The following is a 19,691-nucleotide window of genomic DNA, read 5'->3' as shown; positions in this document are numbered from 1 at the left end:
TGTCAGAGTTGAAGTTTGAAGCATCTGAAGAGATTCTATATGGAGGAATGGTCTCAGATACCTTGCCATCTATTTTCTAACCTCATCAGGCATTATAGTAGAAGATTCAGGGCTGTTATTTTGGCAAGTATTGGCTAAAAGGGTGCTAATAATTGTGCCACACATATATTTTACAATTTTGTTACTTTCTTTTTTGGATTAACTTGTGTTGTGTTTGCTATTGTTTCATATCCATGAGAGCAGAGCATCATTGTGTATTTTTTGAAGAAGAGATCAAAGGGGTAACAATTAAACGGTACCCTAAACGGTAGTGAATTAGGGGTAACGACAAATGAGAAGGATTTGGGAATTGTTATAGACAACAAACTAGGCAACAATGTGCAATGTCAGTCTGCGGTTGCTAAGGCCAGTAAGGTATTGTCGTGTATAAAAAGGGGCATCAAGTCGCGGGATAAAGATATAATTTTGCCTCTGTATAAATCAATGGTAAGGCCGCACCTTGAATATGCTGTGCAATTTTGGGCACCTATTCTAAAGAAGGATATCATAGCACTAGAAAGGGTGCAGAGGCGGGCTACAAAATTAATAAAAGGAATGGAGCACTATAGTTATGAAGAAAGGTTAACTAATTTAAATCTGTTTAGTTTAGAAAAACGTCGCCTCAGAGGGGATATGATAACATTATATAAATATATTCGGGGCCAATACAAACCATTGTGTGGAAATCTGTTCATAAACAGGACTATGCATAGGACACGTGGTCATGCGTTCAGACTGGAAGAAAGGAGATTTAGACTAAAGCAGAGGAAAGGGTTTTTTACAGTAAGGACAATAAGGATGTGGAATTCTCTGCCTGCAGAGGTAGTTTTATCGGAGTCTGTACAGACGTTTAAACTGCAACTGAATGGATACCTGGAAAAACATAATATTCAGGGATATAATCTTTAATTATGGGGAAACAGCTTATTGATCCAAGGAGAAATCTGACTGCCATTTTGGGGTCAAGAAGGAATTTTTTTCCCTGGTTAGTGCAAAATTTGAAAGAGCGAAACCGGGGATTTTTTGCCTTCTTTTGGATCAACAGCAACAAATTAACAGATATAGGAAAGGCTGAATTTGATGGACGCATGTCTTTTTTCAGCCTATGTAACTATGTATTTACATAATTTTTAACAGCATTCTTTCACAATTAACAAGGGTATCAGTGTTAGTGGAGGGCACTGTAAGTGTCAAGGCAGCAAACACAGATTTTTACCAAACCGTGCTTGAATGGACCTCATCCCTCCATACAATGGGGCAAAAAAGTATTTAGTCAGCCACGTCAGTGGCGTAGTGTGTTACTGATGGTAGCCTTTGTTACTTTGGTCCCAGCTCTCTGCAGGTCATTCACTAGGTCCCCCCGTGTGGTTCTGGGATTTTTGCTCAACGTTCTTGTGATCATTTTGGCACCACGGGGTGAGATCTTGCGTGGAGCCCCAGATCGAGGGGGATTATCAGTAGTCCTGTATGTCTTCCATTTTCGAATAATTGCTCCCACAGTTGATTTCTTCACACCAAGCTGCTTGCCTATTGCAGATTCAGTCTTCCCAGCCTGGTGCAGGTCTACAATTTTGTTTCTGGTGTCCTTCGACAGCTCTTTGGTCTTGGCCATAGTGGGGTTTGGAGTGTGACTGTTTGAGGTTGTGGACAGGTGTCTTTTATACTGATAACAAGTTCAAACAGTTGTCATTAATACAGGTAACGAGTGGAGGACAGAGGAGACTCTTAAAGAAGATGTTACAGGTCTGTGAGAGCCAGATATCTTGCTTGTTTGTAGGTGACCAAATACTTATTGTACTGAGGAATTTACCAATGAATTCATTAGAAATCCTACAATGTGATTTCCTGTATTCTTTCCCCCCATTCTGTCTCTCATAGTTGAAGTGTACCTATGGTGAAAATTACAGGCCTCTCTCATCTTTGTAAGTGGGAGAACTTGCACAATTGGTGGCTGACTAAATACTTTTTTGCCCCACTGCACCTCACTACAAGGGTGTAGGTAGGGATTTGTTTACTTTAATCAATACCCCCTACCCCCACTCCTTAGTGAATATACTAAAAAGAATGTTCTCTGAAACATTTTGGCAAAAGGTTTTCATTTTCCCAGGCGCTCATGTTAATAAATTTTACATAGTTGTAACCTGTTTATGTCTATGGAAAAAAATGTGCTCCGAAACATTGATTGACTGACCTTTTATCCTGATTTTAGTATAGAAATTAAATCCATAGAGCTTCAAATCATTTAAAGCACAAGAAATGGTACCCATAAATAGAGTGATGTAGAAAACAATTTTACTTTTTTATTTGTATAAATATTTTGTAATAATTTTCTTATAGGAATAGAGGCGGTGCAATTCCTCCACCTCTGTCTGGCCGAGGCAGTACAGTCCCCAGAGGTGGACCTGTTGCACGCGGAGCACTGCCACTTCCACCAGTAGCTCGTGGAGTCCTTACGCCAAGAGCTAGAGGAACTCCAAATGCACCAGGATATCGTTCAGCACCACCACCACCTGATCCTGAATCTTATGATGAATATGTAAGTTCTACATATGAATGTAATTTTTGGTGTGAAGTTACATGTATTGAGCAAAACAGACATATCCATCATGTTGGAGACATATTTAAAGAAGCACCACGTCCAAAGACAAGTTTGGTCAATATAGTTCACGGAACCTAAAAAGTAAAAGATTTTACATTGTTGAGACAGATTTTCCCTTAGCTATCTGCTATCTTCATCCGCATCTACACGGACATAACCTGGCCAAACTTCTACCAAAATGGCGGTGCTTGCAGTGACATCCTCTCCCTAATACTCCAAAAGCACCGTCATTTTGAATCACTTGAATTCTGGGCAATAAGTCAAAAATAGAAACACAATAGTAAAAACCAATAGGATTAGCTTGTACTGTTACACTCTCTATATGGCCACACTGTTTAACCTTTACATTAACGTATGGAAAATTTTCTTCATTATTAAGTACTAATAATCGTATGACTGAATGGTCACTCTAGTACGAATACCTAGATCTGTGAAATTACCATATCAAATGGAGTTTCTCCCAGTGGGAACTCCAAAAGTACAATATGCTAGAAGATGGCCAATACTTTTAGTGATCTGTGTTATTTCTGGTTTACGGTTCAATTTTGTTATTGAAATTAGCTGACTTGGGATCTTTGACTCTGGTAAAGATCTATCAGAGATATTGATCTATTTAATTCAAACAAACGTCTCAACAGACGTTTTTCATGAGCTCTTCTATATATTATGTCACTGGAGAAGAAAATATCTGGCCAGTACCTTATTTGAAATGTTTTCGAAAGGATCTTAAATATTTAAGGAATTGACAAGTATAAGAAATAAATTGCTAATATATGGTTACTGGCTGCTTTATGGATTAACTGAGCTTGAGAAGCTATGTATAAACTTCTTTAATGCTTTTCATACCAAACACTTCCATTTTAGTTAATATGTATAGCTTGTTAGAGACAATAGCGAGGGGATGCGATAGCATTAAAACACATATAGGGAGTTAACAAGGTACAGGAGAAATATTTATTTCAAAGATGAGCAAATGTTAGAACAAGAAGTCATAATTTAAAACTAGAGATCCTAGTGATCGTCGCATTAAACAATTGACTTGGTAGCAAAACTACCAGGGTCATAATTGCGATGGCTCCCACGTCTCTAGGGGGCCTAGATGTCCCCTACAATCACTTGTTCGCCCTCTCCCTGCATGCCAAGGGCCACAGCATACCTCTTTGATGCTCATGAGCTGTGTGAGGAGCCTTGCTTTTACAGCAGGGTAATTTAACGTTACCCCATAGCATTCCTGCTTCCTTCACACTGGTCCACAATTATTCACAGAGGGTGGGACTGGGCATGTCCAGATCGAACTGGCCCTTTGTGAACAGTTTTGGACCAGCAGGGTAAGGCAGGAATGCAGTGTGACCCTGTGGTAAAAGCTAGGCTACTCTCACAGCGTGCAAGCACCAGAGAGGTAAGCTGTGGGTGAGGTAAGGGGGTGCGTGAGGGAGTGAATTAATGTATGTTAGAATGAGAATGTAGGGGGGCGGAGCCAGCGCTCGATCAAGATGGCCGCTTAAGCCTTTAGCTCTGCTCGCCGTCCGCCTTAACTTACGCTCCGTTCCGCTATAACCTGCTAATGGGGAAGACCAACCGTATTGGGGGTACCCCTAGATCTCTAGGGACCCGGGATAAGACCTCCAATCTTTCCATGCGGTCTTACTTCCATGGCACACCTGACCAAGATTCGTGGGACTCGGAGGCCAAGATGGCGCCCTCGCCTGCTAGTCAGGCCAGCGATTGCTCAGAGTTGGGCCTCTCGGATCCGGACCCGGGCTTACCTTCCCTGTCCTCCTTGAGGAGAGAAGCCCTCAAGTTGCTCCCGACGAAAGTGGACCTTGTGGCTGTCTTCGCTGGAGCATGCTCTCCATGGAGTTAGGGCCGACCTCGTGGATATTAAGCATGACCTGAAACAGATAGGAGACCGCGTGGTCACACTTGAGGAAGGCCATTCGACTACCTGTGAGAGGATTAATCACCTCTCTTCCACCCTACACACACACACGGACTCACTACAACAGCTAAGGCGGCAGCTCGAAGACCTCAATAATCGGGGCAGGAGAAACAACCTCCGGGTGCGTGGCTTGGCTGAAAATCCGTTCCACCTTGCAGACCATCTTCAACTCGCTGCTTAAACAACCGGACGACTCTCCCATCCATTTTGACCGGGCTCACCGTGCTCTTCGACCAAGGGGTTCCCCGTCTGCTCCACCAAGAGACGTGTTTTTTGTATGCAGGAGTACACGGTCAAGGAGGCGATTCTCAAGGCCGTCTGGCTGGCAAAGGGAATTTGAAGGGGAGAACATCTCTGTCTTCCAGGATTTGTCTCCACTTATCCTTCAGAAGCGCAGGGCACTGCGACCCGTCACCTCAGCGCTTCGTGTTGCAGGCATCCCCTACCAATGGGGCTTTGCATTTGTGCTTATCACGAGGCGAAATGGGGACACTTCCACTCTGAGACAACCCGACGAATTGAAGGTTTTCCTGGAGGAAATGGACTTGCCCCCCATTGATGTTCCTGACTGGGAGGCTGCTCCGCCGACTCTGCAACCTCTCTCCCACTCGGCCGGCTCCTGGATCCTGCACACCAACCGCAGGAAGAGGTCCCGAAGCGCTCCTTCTACTGCTCCGACCACCGGTTGAATTGACCTTCTTCGTTGCTCTCCATGTTGCATCTCCCGGTGAGGATATCGATGATTCTGGCCTGGTTCCGGGCACCTATCTGCTGAACTCTACCCGCCTTTCCAAGTGCCCGTGACCTCAACCCCTCATCCTCATAGTCCGGGACTTGTGGACTCTCTCCCATCCATTTTGACCGGGCTCACCGTGCTCTTCGACCAAGGGGTTCCCCGTCTGCTCCACCAAGAGACGTGGTTTGTTGTATGCACGAGTACACGGTCAAGGAGGCGATTCTCAAGGCATGCCGTCTGGCTGTCACCGTGGAATTTGAAGGGGAGAAGATCTCTGTCTTCCAGGATTTGTCTCCACTTACCCTTCAGAAGCGCAGGGCACTGCGACCCGTCACCTCAGCGCTTCGTGCTGCAGGCATCCCCTACCAATGGAGCTTTCCATTTGTGCTTATCGCGAGGCGAAATGGGGACACTTCCACTCTGAGACAACACGACGAATTGAAGTTTTTCCTGGAGGAAATGGACTTGCCCCCCATTGATGTTCCTGACTGGGAGGCTGCTCCGCCGACTCTGCAACCTCTCTCCGACCCGGCCGGCTCCTGGATCCCGCACACCAACCGCAGGAAGAGGTCCCGACGCGCTCCTTTTACTGCTCCGACCACCGGTTGAATTGACCTTCTTCGTTGCTCTCCATGTTGCATCTCCTGGTGAGGATATCGATGATTCTGGCCTGGTTCCGGGCACCTATCTGCTGAACTCTACCCGCCTTTCCGAGTGCCCGTGACCGCAACCCCTCATCCTCATAGTCCGGGACTTGTGGACTCTCCCATCCATTTTGACCGGGCTCACCGTGCTCTTCGACCAAGGGGTTCCCCGTCTGCTCCACCAAGAGACGTGGTTTGTTGTATGCACGAGTACACGGTCAAGGAGGCGATTCTCAAGGCATGCCGTCTGGCTGGCACCGTGGAATTTGAAGGGGAGAAGATCTCTGTCTTCCAGGATTTGTCTCCACTTACCCTTCAGAAGCGCAGGGCACTGCGACCCGTCACATCAGCGCTTCGTGCTGCAGGCATCCCCTACCAATGGGGCTTTCCATTTGTGCTTATCGCGAGGCGAAATGGGGGAACTTCCACTCTGAGACAACCCGACGAATTGAAGTTTTTCCTGGAGGAAATGGACTTGCCCCCCATTGATGTTCCTGACTGGGAGGCTGCTCCGCCGACTCTGCAACCTCTCTCCCACCCGGCCGGCTCCTGGATCCCGCACACCAACCGCAGGAAGAGGTCCCAACGCGCTCCTTCTACTGCTCCGACCACCGGTTGAATTGACCTTCTTCGTTGCTCTCCATGTTGCATCTCCCGGTGAGGATATCGATGATTCTGGCCTGGTTCCGGGCACCTATCTGCTGAACTCTACCCGCCTTTCCGAGTGCCCGTGACCGCAACCCCTCATCCTCATAGTCCGGGACTTGTGGACTCTGATCGGGTATTATGTTCTGGGTTTTTTTTGTGTTATGTTTTTTGTGCGGTTTGCGCTTTCCACGTTTTTATTATGTTTTCCCATATTGATCTCCTCGCACCCACTCATACACGCCTCACCTCGCACACATTAGACATGTCCACGACTGCTGATAGCCTTGATTTCTGGGTCTTATACCCGATTGGTCGCCTCTGACCGTGTGCCCGCCATACACGAGCCTGGGTCCGTGTCCTATGCTTCGGGCCTCTGTGCTCACTGCCATACCTCCTCTGGGCAGTTTGTATTTGGGCTCCCATTCCAGACCTGATGCCCAGTGGGACTGGCCCTAGTCTACCCCTGGCTCTACACTGCACACACATTACGCACACCCGGGGCTGTGACTCTGTACTAATGTTTATTTTTTTATATACTACACCTGCTGTGTTTTTGTTTAGTTTAAACTTTTATTGGGTACGTCGAGACCACTGTCGGTGAGGTCGTGCCTTTACCTGACATGTTGTGTCGCCCCCTTCAGATATGGCCGCCAACCTGGGCCTCCTTGCCGGGGCTATGCCCCTTGAGACCTCCTCTGGGTGCACGTTATCTCCATGCTCTGTCTCCCCACCCTATCGGACCCGTGGGAAGCTTTCTGCTTTCCTAGGCGGACGGCGCAGTAGTTGCATTCCTTTTCTTTCCCTGCTCACCCACCTATTTCTTTTTGCTCATTCATCCCTTTCCACTTTTTCCCCTCTATACCTGTTTCGCGAGCCTCCCCCCCCCCCCGAGCTCCCCTGTCCTCTCTGGACAGTGACCTAGGGACTCTCTGCAGTCCCACAGCAGAGTAGGTATGTCATCTCCATACTTAACAAGCGGGCGGATTTCCAGGAGGGGATTACTGTCCTGGGTGGGGACTTTAATATGGACCCTTTGTCTGACACGTCCTCTGGCAGATCACATATCCCGTATTCCATGATTCGCAAAGTCCTCAAACATTTTAAATTGAACCAACTCATAGATGCTTGGAGGGTCTTACACCCGGATGGTAGGGACTATACCCATTTCTCATCGCCACATACTACTTACTCCAGGATCGATACCTTTTTTATATCCCACTTCCATCCTGCACTCTGCTGAGATAGGTCCTTCCACTATTAGTGACCACGCTCCTGTGTTTATGTCTATCTCTTTGTCCGCGCTCCCTAAGCCACAATGGAGTTGGAGGCTTAATGAGACTCTGCTGGATGACCCTGAAAATGTATCCTCTCTGTTCTCCCATATTTCTACCTACTTCGCGTAGAACTCCACCCTGGGCATATCTGAGGCGTATATCCCTGGGCATATCCCTGTTTGGGAGGCCCATAAGGCAGTTATGAGAGGCCACCTGATTGGGCTGGGGGCTCCGGCGAAGCAATTGCGCTTGGACTCTATCTTGTCCCTTACCAGACAAATAGCACAGCTGGAAGTGAGGCATAAACTGACACTCCTTCCGTCCTTGCAACTACAACTCACTGCCCTTCGGATGAGACTAGTGTCCCTGGTCGACACGCGTATTAAGCGTAATTTTTTTCTGACGCGCCATAAATTTTACGAATTCGGGGACAAGCCAGGTAAACTGCTGGCTAGGGCCCTGAGAGCGAAAAGGGCTCAGAGCTATTTGCTCAGGATTCGTGATAGACATAATCAGCTGCACTTCTACTCCCATAAAATCGCTGAGTGTTTCCAGCACTATTACTCCTCTCTCTACAATCTCCCACCTAGCCCAGGCCCCCCTCGGATGTTCAGCGGGCCACTGCTGACTTCCTGGATGCGCACCTTCAGAAAGTTCTGACCCCGGACGACAGTAAGCTCCTTGACGATCCAATCACGATATCCGAGGTTGAATCTGCAGTTAGGAGCTCTCCCTCAGGCAAGAGCCCGGGCCCGGATGGCTTCTCTGCCATTTATTATAAGAGATTTCTACCTCTACTAGGCCCCCGTTTACTCACTCACTTTAATGCTATAGCTAGGGGTGAGCCCTTCGACCCTCGGGCGCTGGATGCTTGTATTGTGGTCATACCCAAGCCTGACAAAAATCTGGACCTCTGCAGTAGCTATAGACTGATTTCACTAATCAATGTGGACGTCAAACTATTTGCAAAAGTACTCTCTAACCGACTCCGTCCCCTCTTGCCGGGTCTGATCCACCCGGACCAAATTAGCTTTGTGCCAGGGAGGGAGGCGCGAGACAACACAATCAAGGTCATAGATATTGTTGCGCATGCCCAGTACTTCCGGACCCCAATGATTCTTGCCTCCATGGATGCCGAAAAGGCATTTGACCGGGTCTCCTGGTCCTTTTTATTTAATGTCCTGGAGGGTATCGGTCTGGGTGCGCGGTTCCTGACCTGTATCCGTGTGCTGTACGCCTCCCCCATGGCCCGCGTTACTGTTAATGGACTCCAATCCGGTGGGGTGACTCTGTCTAATGGGACGCGTCAGGGGTGCCCTCTCTCTCCCCTCTTGTTCCTCCTGGGGGTCGAGCCACTTGCCTCGGCGGTTCGGTCCAACCCGGTCATTAAAGGTATTGAGATAGCAGGTCGCTCCCATGTAATCTCGCTGTTTGCTGATGATGTCCTTGTGACGCGCTCGAACCCGTACCATTCTCTCCCTGCTTTGTTGTCATTACTTGAGCATTTCCACTATCTCTCCAATTATAAAATCAATTTGTCCAAGTCCGAGGTAATGGGGTTCCACCTTCCGCCGGACCTTTCCCATCATATCCGTTCCACGATGCCCTTTTGATGGAAGGAGGATTTTATTAAATATCTCGGCGTCCTCATCCCCTTGGACCTGACTAAGATTAAGGCCCTGAACTTTGATCCTCTTTTAGCTACCCTCCACGCTGACTTGATTAAGTGGGCCTTCCCCCATGTGTCCTGGTTCGGCAGGGTTAGTGTTCTTAAAATGAATGTTCTTCCTCATTTTCTTTATCTTTTTCAGACATTACCCAACTTTCTCCCTCGCTCCTACATACATAAGTGTCACAGTGCCTTTCTTCGGTACATATGGAAGGGCAAACCCCCTAGGCTCTCCTTTTCCTACCTGACTAGGCCAAAGACGTCGGGGGGGATGGGCCTTCCCAATCTGGAACTGTATTGGCGGGCTGCCCACTTCCGTCGCATCGTCGAATGGTCTGTTGGCTTTAGCCGGCCCTGGCTTCAGGTTGAGGCCGCGACCCTATCCTGTCCCCTCGGTGACCTTCCTTGGATCTCTGAACTGCAGAGGTGTGTTGTCCAAACCCCTCATCACTTGATTACGTCAACACTGAAAGCACTCAAAGGGGTTATGCGTGCTGGAGGAGTTTTGCTGGAACCCTCTCCCCTATTTCCTATTTCAGGGCACCCTGACTGTGTGCCTGGGGGAGATGCCATTCGTATGTCATCCCTTACGCTTCCCCCTTCTGTTTCCGTGCTTCGGGTTTGCCATGTCTCCCAGGGCTCCACTTTTAAACCATTGACGGAACTGACTGGTGCCCCGACTAACCCCTTCCCGAGGATCTTCTTGTACCATCAAGTTAAGCATTTTCTCGCCTCCTCAGGCATCCTCGCTCGTGCCTTGCATGGCAGACAGGGAACCCCCGCACCTCCTCTCTGCCTTGTACGCCATTCAGCTCACCCCCGTGGTCCGTACCAAACCCTATTACTTTAGACTCTGGGAGGGAGACCTGGGGATCTCTTTTTCCCTGGAGGACTGGGAGAGGATGCTTGTGATTGTGCACAAGGGGACTGTCTCCAGCAGAGTGCAGGAAACGCTCTTTAAAATTGTCACCCGCTGGTACAAGGTTCCCCTCGACCTACACAGATTTTTACCCCAGATCCCTCCTACGTGCTGGCGCTGTAACACTGGTTCCCTCTACCACATCTGGTGGTCTTGCCTGGCAATCCGGCCATTTTGGGACAAGGTGTCTACAGTTATCCGGGCGGTAGCCGACCAGTCTTTCATAGCCACCCCGGCATCCGTTCTCCTGCATCACAACACTATCCCATTCAAGTCTTACAAAGGTTCCATCAAATTTCATTTAATTAATGCTGCCCTCACCACCCTTCCTAGATCCTGGAAATCCGCCAGCCCTCCCTCTATGTCTGCCTGGTTCCGACGCGTTGAATTTATCTACCAGATGGAGATCCTCACGGGGGCTGCTAGGGGCCAGGAGCACTCGGTCGAACTCCAGTGGTTCCACTGGCGCACCTATGTTTCCTCCCTTGCTGACCGTCCGGGCTCCTTGGTGCCTTGAGTCCTTTCCTGCCTTTTGCCTCCACTTCGGATCTCCGATCTCAGTCCATTTACTTTATATTTTTATTTCTTTTATGTTTACCACTCATATTGTGTTTGATTTTACACGAAATGTTGATGTACCTGACTTACCTGTGACGTGGGACAGTCTGGTTTTCCTGCCAAGACACCCTCTCCTACTTACGCTGTCCTTTTCTTGCAGGTACTCTTGCTCTTGTTCTTGTTATTGTTGTTACACATGCCGTTTTGCCTACAGCCACTGTTTGTCGATTGCGGTTGTTATGTAGCACAAATCTCCTTGCCTTCAATGGATACTGTACATTTGTGTTCGTGCTGACAATTAATTGGCCTGTATCCTACGGGAGGCGACCCCTCCTGACTATGTACCTTATGTATCTTGTTTTTTGTACTGCTGTTGAGATTTTGTGCTCTGTCTTATCTGCCTTGCAATAAACGGTGAATTGAAAAAAAAAAGAATGAGAATGTATGTATGTGTGTAAGTGTTTATGTTAGCATGGATGTGTAAGTGTTTGGGGGGCAAACATGGAACAGGCAGGCGGTTAGGGGGCAAAGATGGCACATGCAGGCTGTGTGTATGTGTTATTATCCACAAACAGTTGACAGTATATGTCACTTTCTTGGAACACATTTCTTTGTATTAATTCACAGTACAATACCAATGCTCTGTATTGGTCTGTCCATGTTCCATCCCATTTGGCCATTAGACCATCCATTTTTACCATGCTTGTTCATGGAACATAAATCTAGCCCTGGGTAAAAATAAATGGCGAAAGAATTACAACAATGCACTACCACAATTCACTTACGTTGAAGAAATATACATACCATATTTTTTTCTAAAACAGACCTTAAATAATTAATAGGAAGTTGTCCAATTTTATCAAGGCTAGTAAACAAAGTACACCCTTTTCCTGCAATTATAACCTTCAACTCTATTAATAACCCTCTTATGTTGAGGGTTTGGAAAACTGGGTTCAAAGAAAACCTACAAGGCATAGCTATCATTATTTGATTAAATCCTAACTTATATTTAGTGGGATCAGAACAGCTGGATACCATATTGATTAAATAAAACTGATTAGATATTATGCCACAAGCACTTAAATAAAGAGCTAAGGCTTCCCTGACAAGCAGCTGGTGATACTTGAAAAATCAATTTAGATTTTGAGTATAATAGCAATACAGTGTGATGACTTTGTTATAGGAATCTAGCTTAGTACAATAACAAAAACTCCTATTAGACTTTGGGCGAACACGAAAACGAACACGAAGAGTGTGTTTTCTTGTTCGTTCCGAAGACACGCCGAAGAGAAGACAGCGGCGGTAAAACGTAGGCGAAGACGAAGACACACACCACGAAGATCTTCGTGTTCGTCTTCGTCTTCGTCTACCATTCTTCCCCCCTTCTAACTTATCTTCGCAGCATCGCGGCGTCACGGCATTTCCCGGAAGTGGAAATCCGCAGGTTCGCCGTCACGGGTTACAGGGCAGTGCGAATGAGCCTATTGGTCGCCTACAGGGACCTCCTCTGGCATCAACCAATTGGTTGATGCCAGAGGAAGACCCTGCAGGTCTCCATAGGTTAAAGGGCCGTGCAAGCGACCAATAGGCTCACTCGCACGGCCCCTTAACCCCTTAAGGTGCAACAAGTGCACCAGGAGCCTAAAAGTCTGTACGAGCGACCAACAGAGTCGCCCGTACAGACTTTAAAAAGTTAACCCCTAATGGAGCAACTTGTCCGGCAGATCCCACTGGTCTCCCTGTTCTATCATTTATTAACTGATAGAACAGGGAGACCAGTGGGATCTGCCGGGTAAGTTGCAGCATTGCGGTTTTAAAAGTCTGTACGAGCGACCAACAGAGTCCCTCGTACAGACTTTTAAAACCCCAATGCTGCAACTTACCCGGCACATCCCACTGGTCTCCCTGTTCTATCAGTTAAATGTCCGTACGAGCGACTTTATTGGTCGCTCGTACGGACATTTAACTGATAGAACAGGGAGACCAGTGGGATGTGCCGGGTATGTTGCAGCGTTGCGGTTTTAAAAGTCTGTACGAGCGACCAACAGAGTCGCTCGTACAGACTTTAAAAAGTTAACCCCTAATGAAGCAACTTGTCCGGCAGATCCCACTGGTCTCCCTGTTCTATCATTTATTATCTGCCGGACAAGTTACGGCACCAGGAGCTTAACAGTCTGTATGAGCGACCCTATTGGCCTCCAGCAGGGGGCTCGTCTGCCATCAACCATTGGCAGACGAGCCCCCTGCTGACGACCAATAGAGTTGCTCATACGGACTGTTAAGCTCCTGGCGCCAGAGCTGCTGCGGTACGCGTTAACCCTGTATTAACCCCTTAACCGGCAAAAATGAAGAAAAAACGAACACGAAGAATGTCCACGAATATTCGCCCGAAGAGAAGACAGCAACAGGCGAATATTCGCGGAATACGAAGATTTTTTTTTCACGAAGACCAGCACGAAGACGAACACGAAGAGCCCCCTGGTGCCCAAGTCTAATAAATATGGTTGACTCTAAATCATATTACTCTCAGCCAGTAAGTGATGATACCTCTACATCAAGAACATGACAGTCCAAAACAGTAGAGTTACTCAAATCATAATAATAATAATAACATAAAGTCATCTTAGCAAGAATAAATCATGGTAAATTAATTATAACATTATTTATTATTATTATGAGGGGGTACATATTGAGAAGTGGGGAAGGGGGAACATAGTGAGAATGGGGGGAAGGCAGTGAGAAGGGGGAGGGGGTACATTGTGAAAAGGGCGTACATAGTGAGAAGGGGCAGATAAGAAGGGGGTAGATGGGAGAGGGGATAGATAGTGAGAAGAGGGGGTACATAGTTTGCTGACAAAGATGTCTTACACTGGGCTGTTATGGGACAAAGTTGGCTCAGGCTGGGCTGTAATATGTGGGTAATCTGGGTGCTGATCAGGTTCTATGTGGGCAATGTGGATGCCAGGGCTGGCTTTGGGTTGTGCAACCTGTGATCTAGGCTTGTAAATTAGGGGGTTATCTATACCTTTAATGCTGGGTTTATATGTGAATTCCAATTGATTTATAGCTGCAAAGCTGGGTGTGTGTTATTCTGTCGATCTGTATCTGGTACGCTCTGTTTCCATACATTATTATTGTATACCTACAAATAGAGGGTTTGTATGTCTGATTCTGTTTAGTTGATCTATACCTTCAATGCTGAGTTAACATGTGATTTTCAGTCTTCCCCTAATCTGCAGTCAGTGTGGCAATTTTTTTTTGGTGTGGTAGCGGGGTCCAGTTTTTTCAATATTTAAAAAAAATGTTTTTGTTACAGCAGATTAGCTATTTTTTTTCTTTCTTTTTTGGGGGATGGGGGCACCAGAGGAGTAGTCCGCACAGGGGGCGCCAGAATACCTAAGGCCAGCTCTGACTAGTGACATCTTTGTATAGAATATAAACCACATATGAAAGTCAATTTAAAGTTTAAAGTGGACTTTAATTCATATGCCAGTTGAGTGGTCCCTTTTCACATTTGTGACATCCTTATAAATGCTTGAATGGATTCTGGAGCATCCCTGTATTTGCATTTGCCTCTTTACCCACCCTGCAACTAGTAGGCATAGAGTGCTGGCTCAGCGAATCTTCGGGGGGGTCTAATGAGGCACCCAGTGCACATAAGTGCTTCCATTAATTTTACAGGTTAAAGAATGCATTTTGAAATACTTATTAAGTACCTTAATATGCATTATTTGTTGATGAAGCTAAATGAAACTCTGGAATGTCCCTTTAAATGTGATACTTATATATTCACATTATATTATATTATTATATTATTATATTATATTATATTATATAGTGACACTTTTATCTAAATGACTTTAATCTGCATTATAAAGGACCATTCACTAGTAAGCCTCTTCTTTAATAAACAGTTTTGGGCTTCTTTATATATATAATGCAACATTTGCTCGGTGAATTAAATAACTAGAAATTCCATTTATATAATTTGTGTCTATGTACAATTGCTTTGCACCATTTAAAAAGTGTGGACTGGTTCTGTGGCACTAGTAAACTGATGGAATTCAAAACACTAGCTGCATTTTCTTTAGATTGGGATAATAAATCATCTTGCAAAACATGGCATTCAGATTTGTTAACTTTTATGCCGGTAAGATATGTTAGGGATGTATCTTTCTTTCCCGCAAAACCAGGTTTATAAGCAACAATGAGGAAAGCCTTTATTTGAACAGACCTTGAAAAGCTAATGGTTTAAGACACATATTTTAAGCCACCTATTTCAAATCTTTTACACTAGAAGACAGTAGTTAAAGAATGTGTTGAATTTTCCCAAAAGCTGTTGCTAGGTACCAAAAAGAAAGATAGAGTAACTTGGAGGCATCACGATTTCTTGAGAATCGGCTGCTACCAAGCAAAATAAATCCAAATCCTGTCTCAGGTGCATTGTTGCCCTGTCAGCTACAGCCCTTTGGCACTGTCATCGTCTATTACATGCTTAGTTTTGTTTGGAAGGTGATTTCCTTTGGCAACTTTAAGGCTTCCTTCTTAGTAGAAATAAGTTCTACAAGAATGTATTTTTGTAAATTTCCTCACAACTAGAGTTACCAAAATGCAGTAGATCAGGTTAATATGTGGTATCACTGTCTGTGCAAATACACAGCCCCACTTTCTAATTAATGTCACGAGGCTGGTTAAGCAATCTTGATTCCAGAGAATAAGAACATAACATAGTTTTCTTTGCTGGTTCATGGAAAAAATGCCATGACTGTTTTAAAGGGTTAAACAATATTACATGGTTTTCTTTTTCTACATATAAAAAATGTATTTCCAATTTTTTCTCAGTGATTCTAAAACTAAAAGGACACACATGCACAGAATTCTTTTTTAGGTTTGTCATGGGGCAATCTGATATTGTAACCTATATGGACTTGCTATAAATATTGTGCACTATTAAGTGTCTCTCGTAAGGAGAGCTTGATTGGCCATGCCTAATTTCTAGGTGATAAAGATAGATTGTAGCCTCCTGCTGAACTTCCACAAAAGGGTGGGGCCTCCAGGCACACCCTTTTTCATGATTGGTAGTATGGGGGAGAGGCTGTTCCCATGGCTCTGAAGACAGCTCTAAAGACAGATTCCCTGAGAAGCATTTCTGCGCCTCTCTTTCTCCACCAATCTATGTACATTATTGTGGCCTTCCTGTGCACTTCTGCAAAAAGGTGGAGCCACAGGGACTACCTCTACTATGTTCTACTAATTGGTGGAGAGGGTATGTCTGGAGGCTCAGCCCTTTTGCGGAAGTTCGCCAGGAGGCCATATCCACAGAGAAGTAAACGAAGAAAGAAAACAGAACAAGAGGATGCTGAAGTGGAGCTGCACTGCAAGGAAACAGGGACAGTAGGGATATACTCAGAGACATCATGAGAAAGAGTGAATGATAGTGTGTGAGAACGTGAATAAGAGTGTGTGTGAGAGAGAGAGAGAGAGAGAGAGTGGGTGAGAGTGTGAGAGGGCATGAGTGAAAGAATCAAAGAAATTCATACAAATTGACAAAATTGGCAAATTTCATTAAAATTTGAATTTGTAGGAATCCAAATGATTAAGTCTAATATATATATATATATATATATACATACACATACAATATATATATATATATATATATATATACATATAAATAAATGTCTGAGAGTACCCCTTATTTGTTCTATCTCCTTATATACCGTATTGGCTCGGATATAGGCCGCACCCGAATATAGGCCGCACCCCCCCGAGATATGCTGCCACTCTGTCCTCCCCCCCTCGAGATATGCTGCCACTCTGCCCCCCCGACTTACCACAGCAGACTCCTGGGTGTCTTGCGGGGCCGGAAGGGGGACATCTACGCAATAAGCGTATAAAACTCCCAGTGCCGGCACTCAGCAGAAGTTGTATACGTGTAACGTTCACCCTTTGCTGTATGGACTTGGTTAAACTTTGTGCCATTCATTTCATGTTTCCAGCCACTAATGGCCGCCCTTGCCATTCAGAACCACTCAGACTAATTATCAGGTCCAGCTGCAGTTGCTTACCTGATCAAGTCAGCCTTTATAAACCTGCCCAGCCCTGCAGTCTGGGCCTTGACATTAACGTTTGAGGACTACCTGTTTGGTTCCTGATCTGTTCCTGCTTTGGTTCCTGATTTGTTCCTGCTTTGGTTCCTGATCTGCTCCTGCTTTGTCTCTTGCCGTGTTCCTGAGTTGCGGCCAGCGCCCCACTAAGTGGACTCCCAAGTCGAGTGCCCTGCAAGTGGGCAACCTGCCGTGTGCCCTGCAAGTGGGCAACCTGCCGTGTTCCTGAGTTGCGGCCAGCGCCCCACTAAGTGGACTCCCAAGTCGAGTGCCCTGCAAGTGGGCAACCTGCCGTGTGCCCTGCAAGTGGGCAACCTGCCGTGTTCCTGAGTTGCGGCCAGCGCCCCACTAAGTGGACTCCCAAGTCGAGTGCCCTGTAAGTGGGCAACCTGCCGTGTGCCCTGCAAGTGGGCAACCTGCCGTGTGCCCTGCAAGTGGGCAACCTGCCGTGTGCCCTGGAAGAGGGCTTCTAGCCGTGCCGTGTGCCCTGGAAGAGGGCTTCTAGTCGTGTGCCCTGCAAGAGGGCTTATAGTCGTGCCGTGTGCCCTGCAAGAGAGCTTCCTGCCGTGTGTGCCCCATCCCGTGGGCTTCCTGCCGTGTGTGCCCCATCCCGTGGGCTTCCTGCCGAGTGTGCCCCATCCCGTGGGCTTCCTATCGAGTGTGCCCCATCCCGTGGGCTTCCTGCCGAGTGTACCCCAACCCGAGGGCTTCCTGCCGAGTGTGCCCCATCCCGTGGGCTTCCTGCCGAGTGTGCCCCATCCCGTGGGCTTCCTGCCGAGTGTGCCCCATCCAGTGGGCTTCCTGCCGAGTGTACCCCAACCCGAGGGCTTCCTGCCGTGTGTGCCCCAACAAGAGGGCTTCCTGCCGTGTGTGCCCCAACGAGAGGGCTTCCTGCCGTGTGTGCCCCAACGAGAGGGCTTCCTGCCAAGTGACTTTCTTTGTATATATATATATATTGTACCATCATATGCAATACAACTCTTAATCCGCATCTTCTGTCTTTGAGTTATTTCCTGCGCCTGTCTGTACCAACCCCAAGCCATCATGCATCGTGGGGTACAGACAGAGCCCCTCGTATCCCCTGCACCTGGGCTCCTTATCTACCTGTGTCCTCGGTTCGTGACAATACGCGTATTGTGTAGATTTTCACCCGCCGGCCCCGCAAGACTCCCGGGAGTCTGCTCTGGTAAGACTTGGGGGCAGAGGTAAAACGCATCGTGTGGACGTTCACCGGCTGCGGCGATGCGCGTAAACAACCTTTGCTGCCGGCACGTCTGCACAATGTACTTTAACAATCTCCCTTGCCGGGACTCCCCTCGTGGGAATTGTTAAAGGGAGGTTGTTAAAGCACATCGTGCAGACGTGCCGGCAGCAGAGGTTGTTTACGCGCGCATCGCTGCAGCCGGTGAATGTCTGCGCGATGCGCTTAGACAATCTCCCGTGCCGGCACTCCCCCCGTAGAAAGTGCCGGCAGGGGAGGCTGTCAGAGCGTATCAGAGAGTAGGATACGGGTCCTCTGCACCGCTGCGGGGGATCTGTATCCTAACCCTGCTGCCTGCCCGGCGCCCGGAACTGCATGCAATACGGTAGTTTTATAGGCTCTTAAGCACCCCTCATTTTTTTCTGTATAAGTACCTCATATTTTTTATGTAATTGAATTTTTTGATTAATGAAAAGCTACACGATGAAAATATATATATTGCACAGTGCTTAATGGTATGCACAACCACATTCTATTTCCACTATAGTATCCTTACTGACAACAGTCCGAGAGTATTTTTTGTTGTCTTTTTGGTGTTTGTTTTTGAAAGAAGAATGATAAATATGAATCAGAGCAAAATGTACCTTCAGGCAAAACTTGTCTCATACAATTCATTCAAAAGGACAGAAAAAGGTTGATGTGTCTAATCGATTTATTTTCTTCAGACAGTAATTTTTAGCACAGCACAAGCTAATTATCCCATGGTAGAAATAACTTGCTCCGATTTTTATTCAATTAGCATTAGTGTCACAGATTGTTTACCAAAAGCTCAATTTTCTAGGAACAACATGAAAAATATGTTGTGCTTTATTTCATTTAATGGTGCAATGTCAAGAGCCCAAACATGCTTAAAATGAACTAAATTAATGTATGCAGCTAAATAAATACACAGGGGTGTTTGCAAGAAGTGAGAAATGCTCAAAGAAAAGTAAATATTTTCATAGCATTTCCAGTTTTGTGCCAGCTGCGTTGTGTTCTTCTGTTGTTTATGGCTTTAAGAAATATATACATCTCGTTACCTACCGATCGTCACCATCAAGCTCACAATTTATTTTAGATAACAATATTAAAACAATAAATGGCAGGACATAAAAAGAAATCATTGAGATGAACTCATGTATGTACCGTATACTGAGACCCGGTCCGTACATTGGTCCTGGTGGGTCCATGGGACTCAGGTGGCCCAAGGCTTGTTCTTTCCAGATCCATAGAAAAAGAGAAGCATTTTTGCACCTCTCTTTAGCCGCAATGTTCTGCCCTCTTGGTGCACTCCTGCAAAAGAGTAGAGCCCCAGGGGC

General features: G+C 46.5%; 1 protein-coding gene across 3 annotated transcripts in view; it reads left to right on the top strand.

Moving 5' to 3' along the window:
- LOC149302367 (KH domain-containing, RNA-binding, signal transduction-associated protein 2-like) overlaps window positions 1-19,691 on the top strand; it is a 154,332-nt gene that overhangs the window by 105,466 nt on the left and 29,175 nt on the right. Inside the window, exons 6-10 of one of the 3 annotated variants that reach the window (XM_089482593.1) lie at window positions 802-812; window positions 2,385-2,575; window positions 8,236-8,248; window positions 14,917-14,938; window positions 18,336-18,351. In XM_089482593.1, coding sequence (XP_089338719.1) covers window positions 802-812; window positions 2,385-2,575; window positions 8,236-8,248; window positions 14,917-14,938; window positions 18,336-18,351 — 253 coding nt within the window. Of the gene's footprint in view, window positions 1-801; window positions 813-2,376; window positions 2,576-8,235; window positions 8,249-14,916; window positions 14,939-18,335; window positions 18,352-19,691 lie in introns of all 3 variants that reach the window. The other 2 variants (XM_089482594.1, XM_089482595.1) reach the window with 2 other exon arrangements.

The sequence above is a fragment of the Sceloporus occidentalis genome, unplaced genomic scaffold (assembly GCF_023333645.1).
Source record: "Sceloporus occidentalis isolate IW3139 unplaced genomic scaffold, rSceOcc1.0.p SCAF_19, whole genome shotgun sequence".
In the NCBI taxonomy this organism is placed as follows: Eukaryota; Metazoa; Chordata; class Lepidosauria; order Squamata; family Phrynosomatidae; genus Sceloporus; species Sceloporus occidentalis.
The sequence above is the reverse complement of the archived record's forward strand: the minus strand, read 5'-3'. Positions and strand labels throughout refer to the sequence as shown.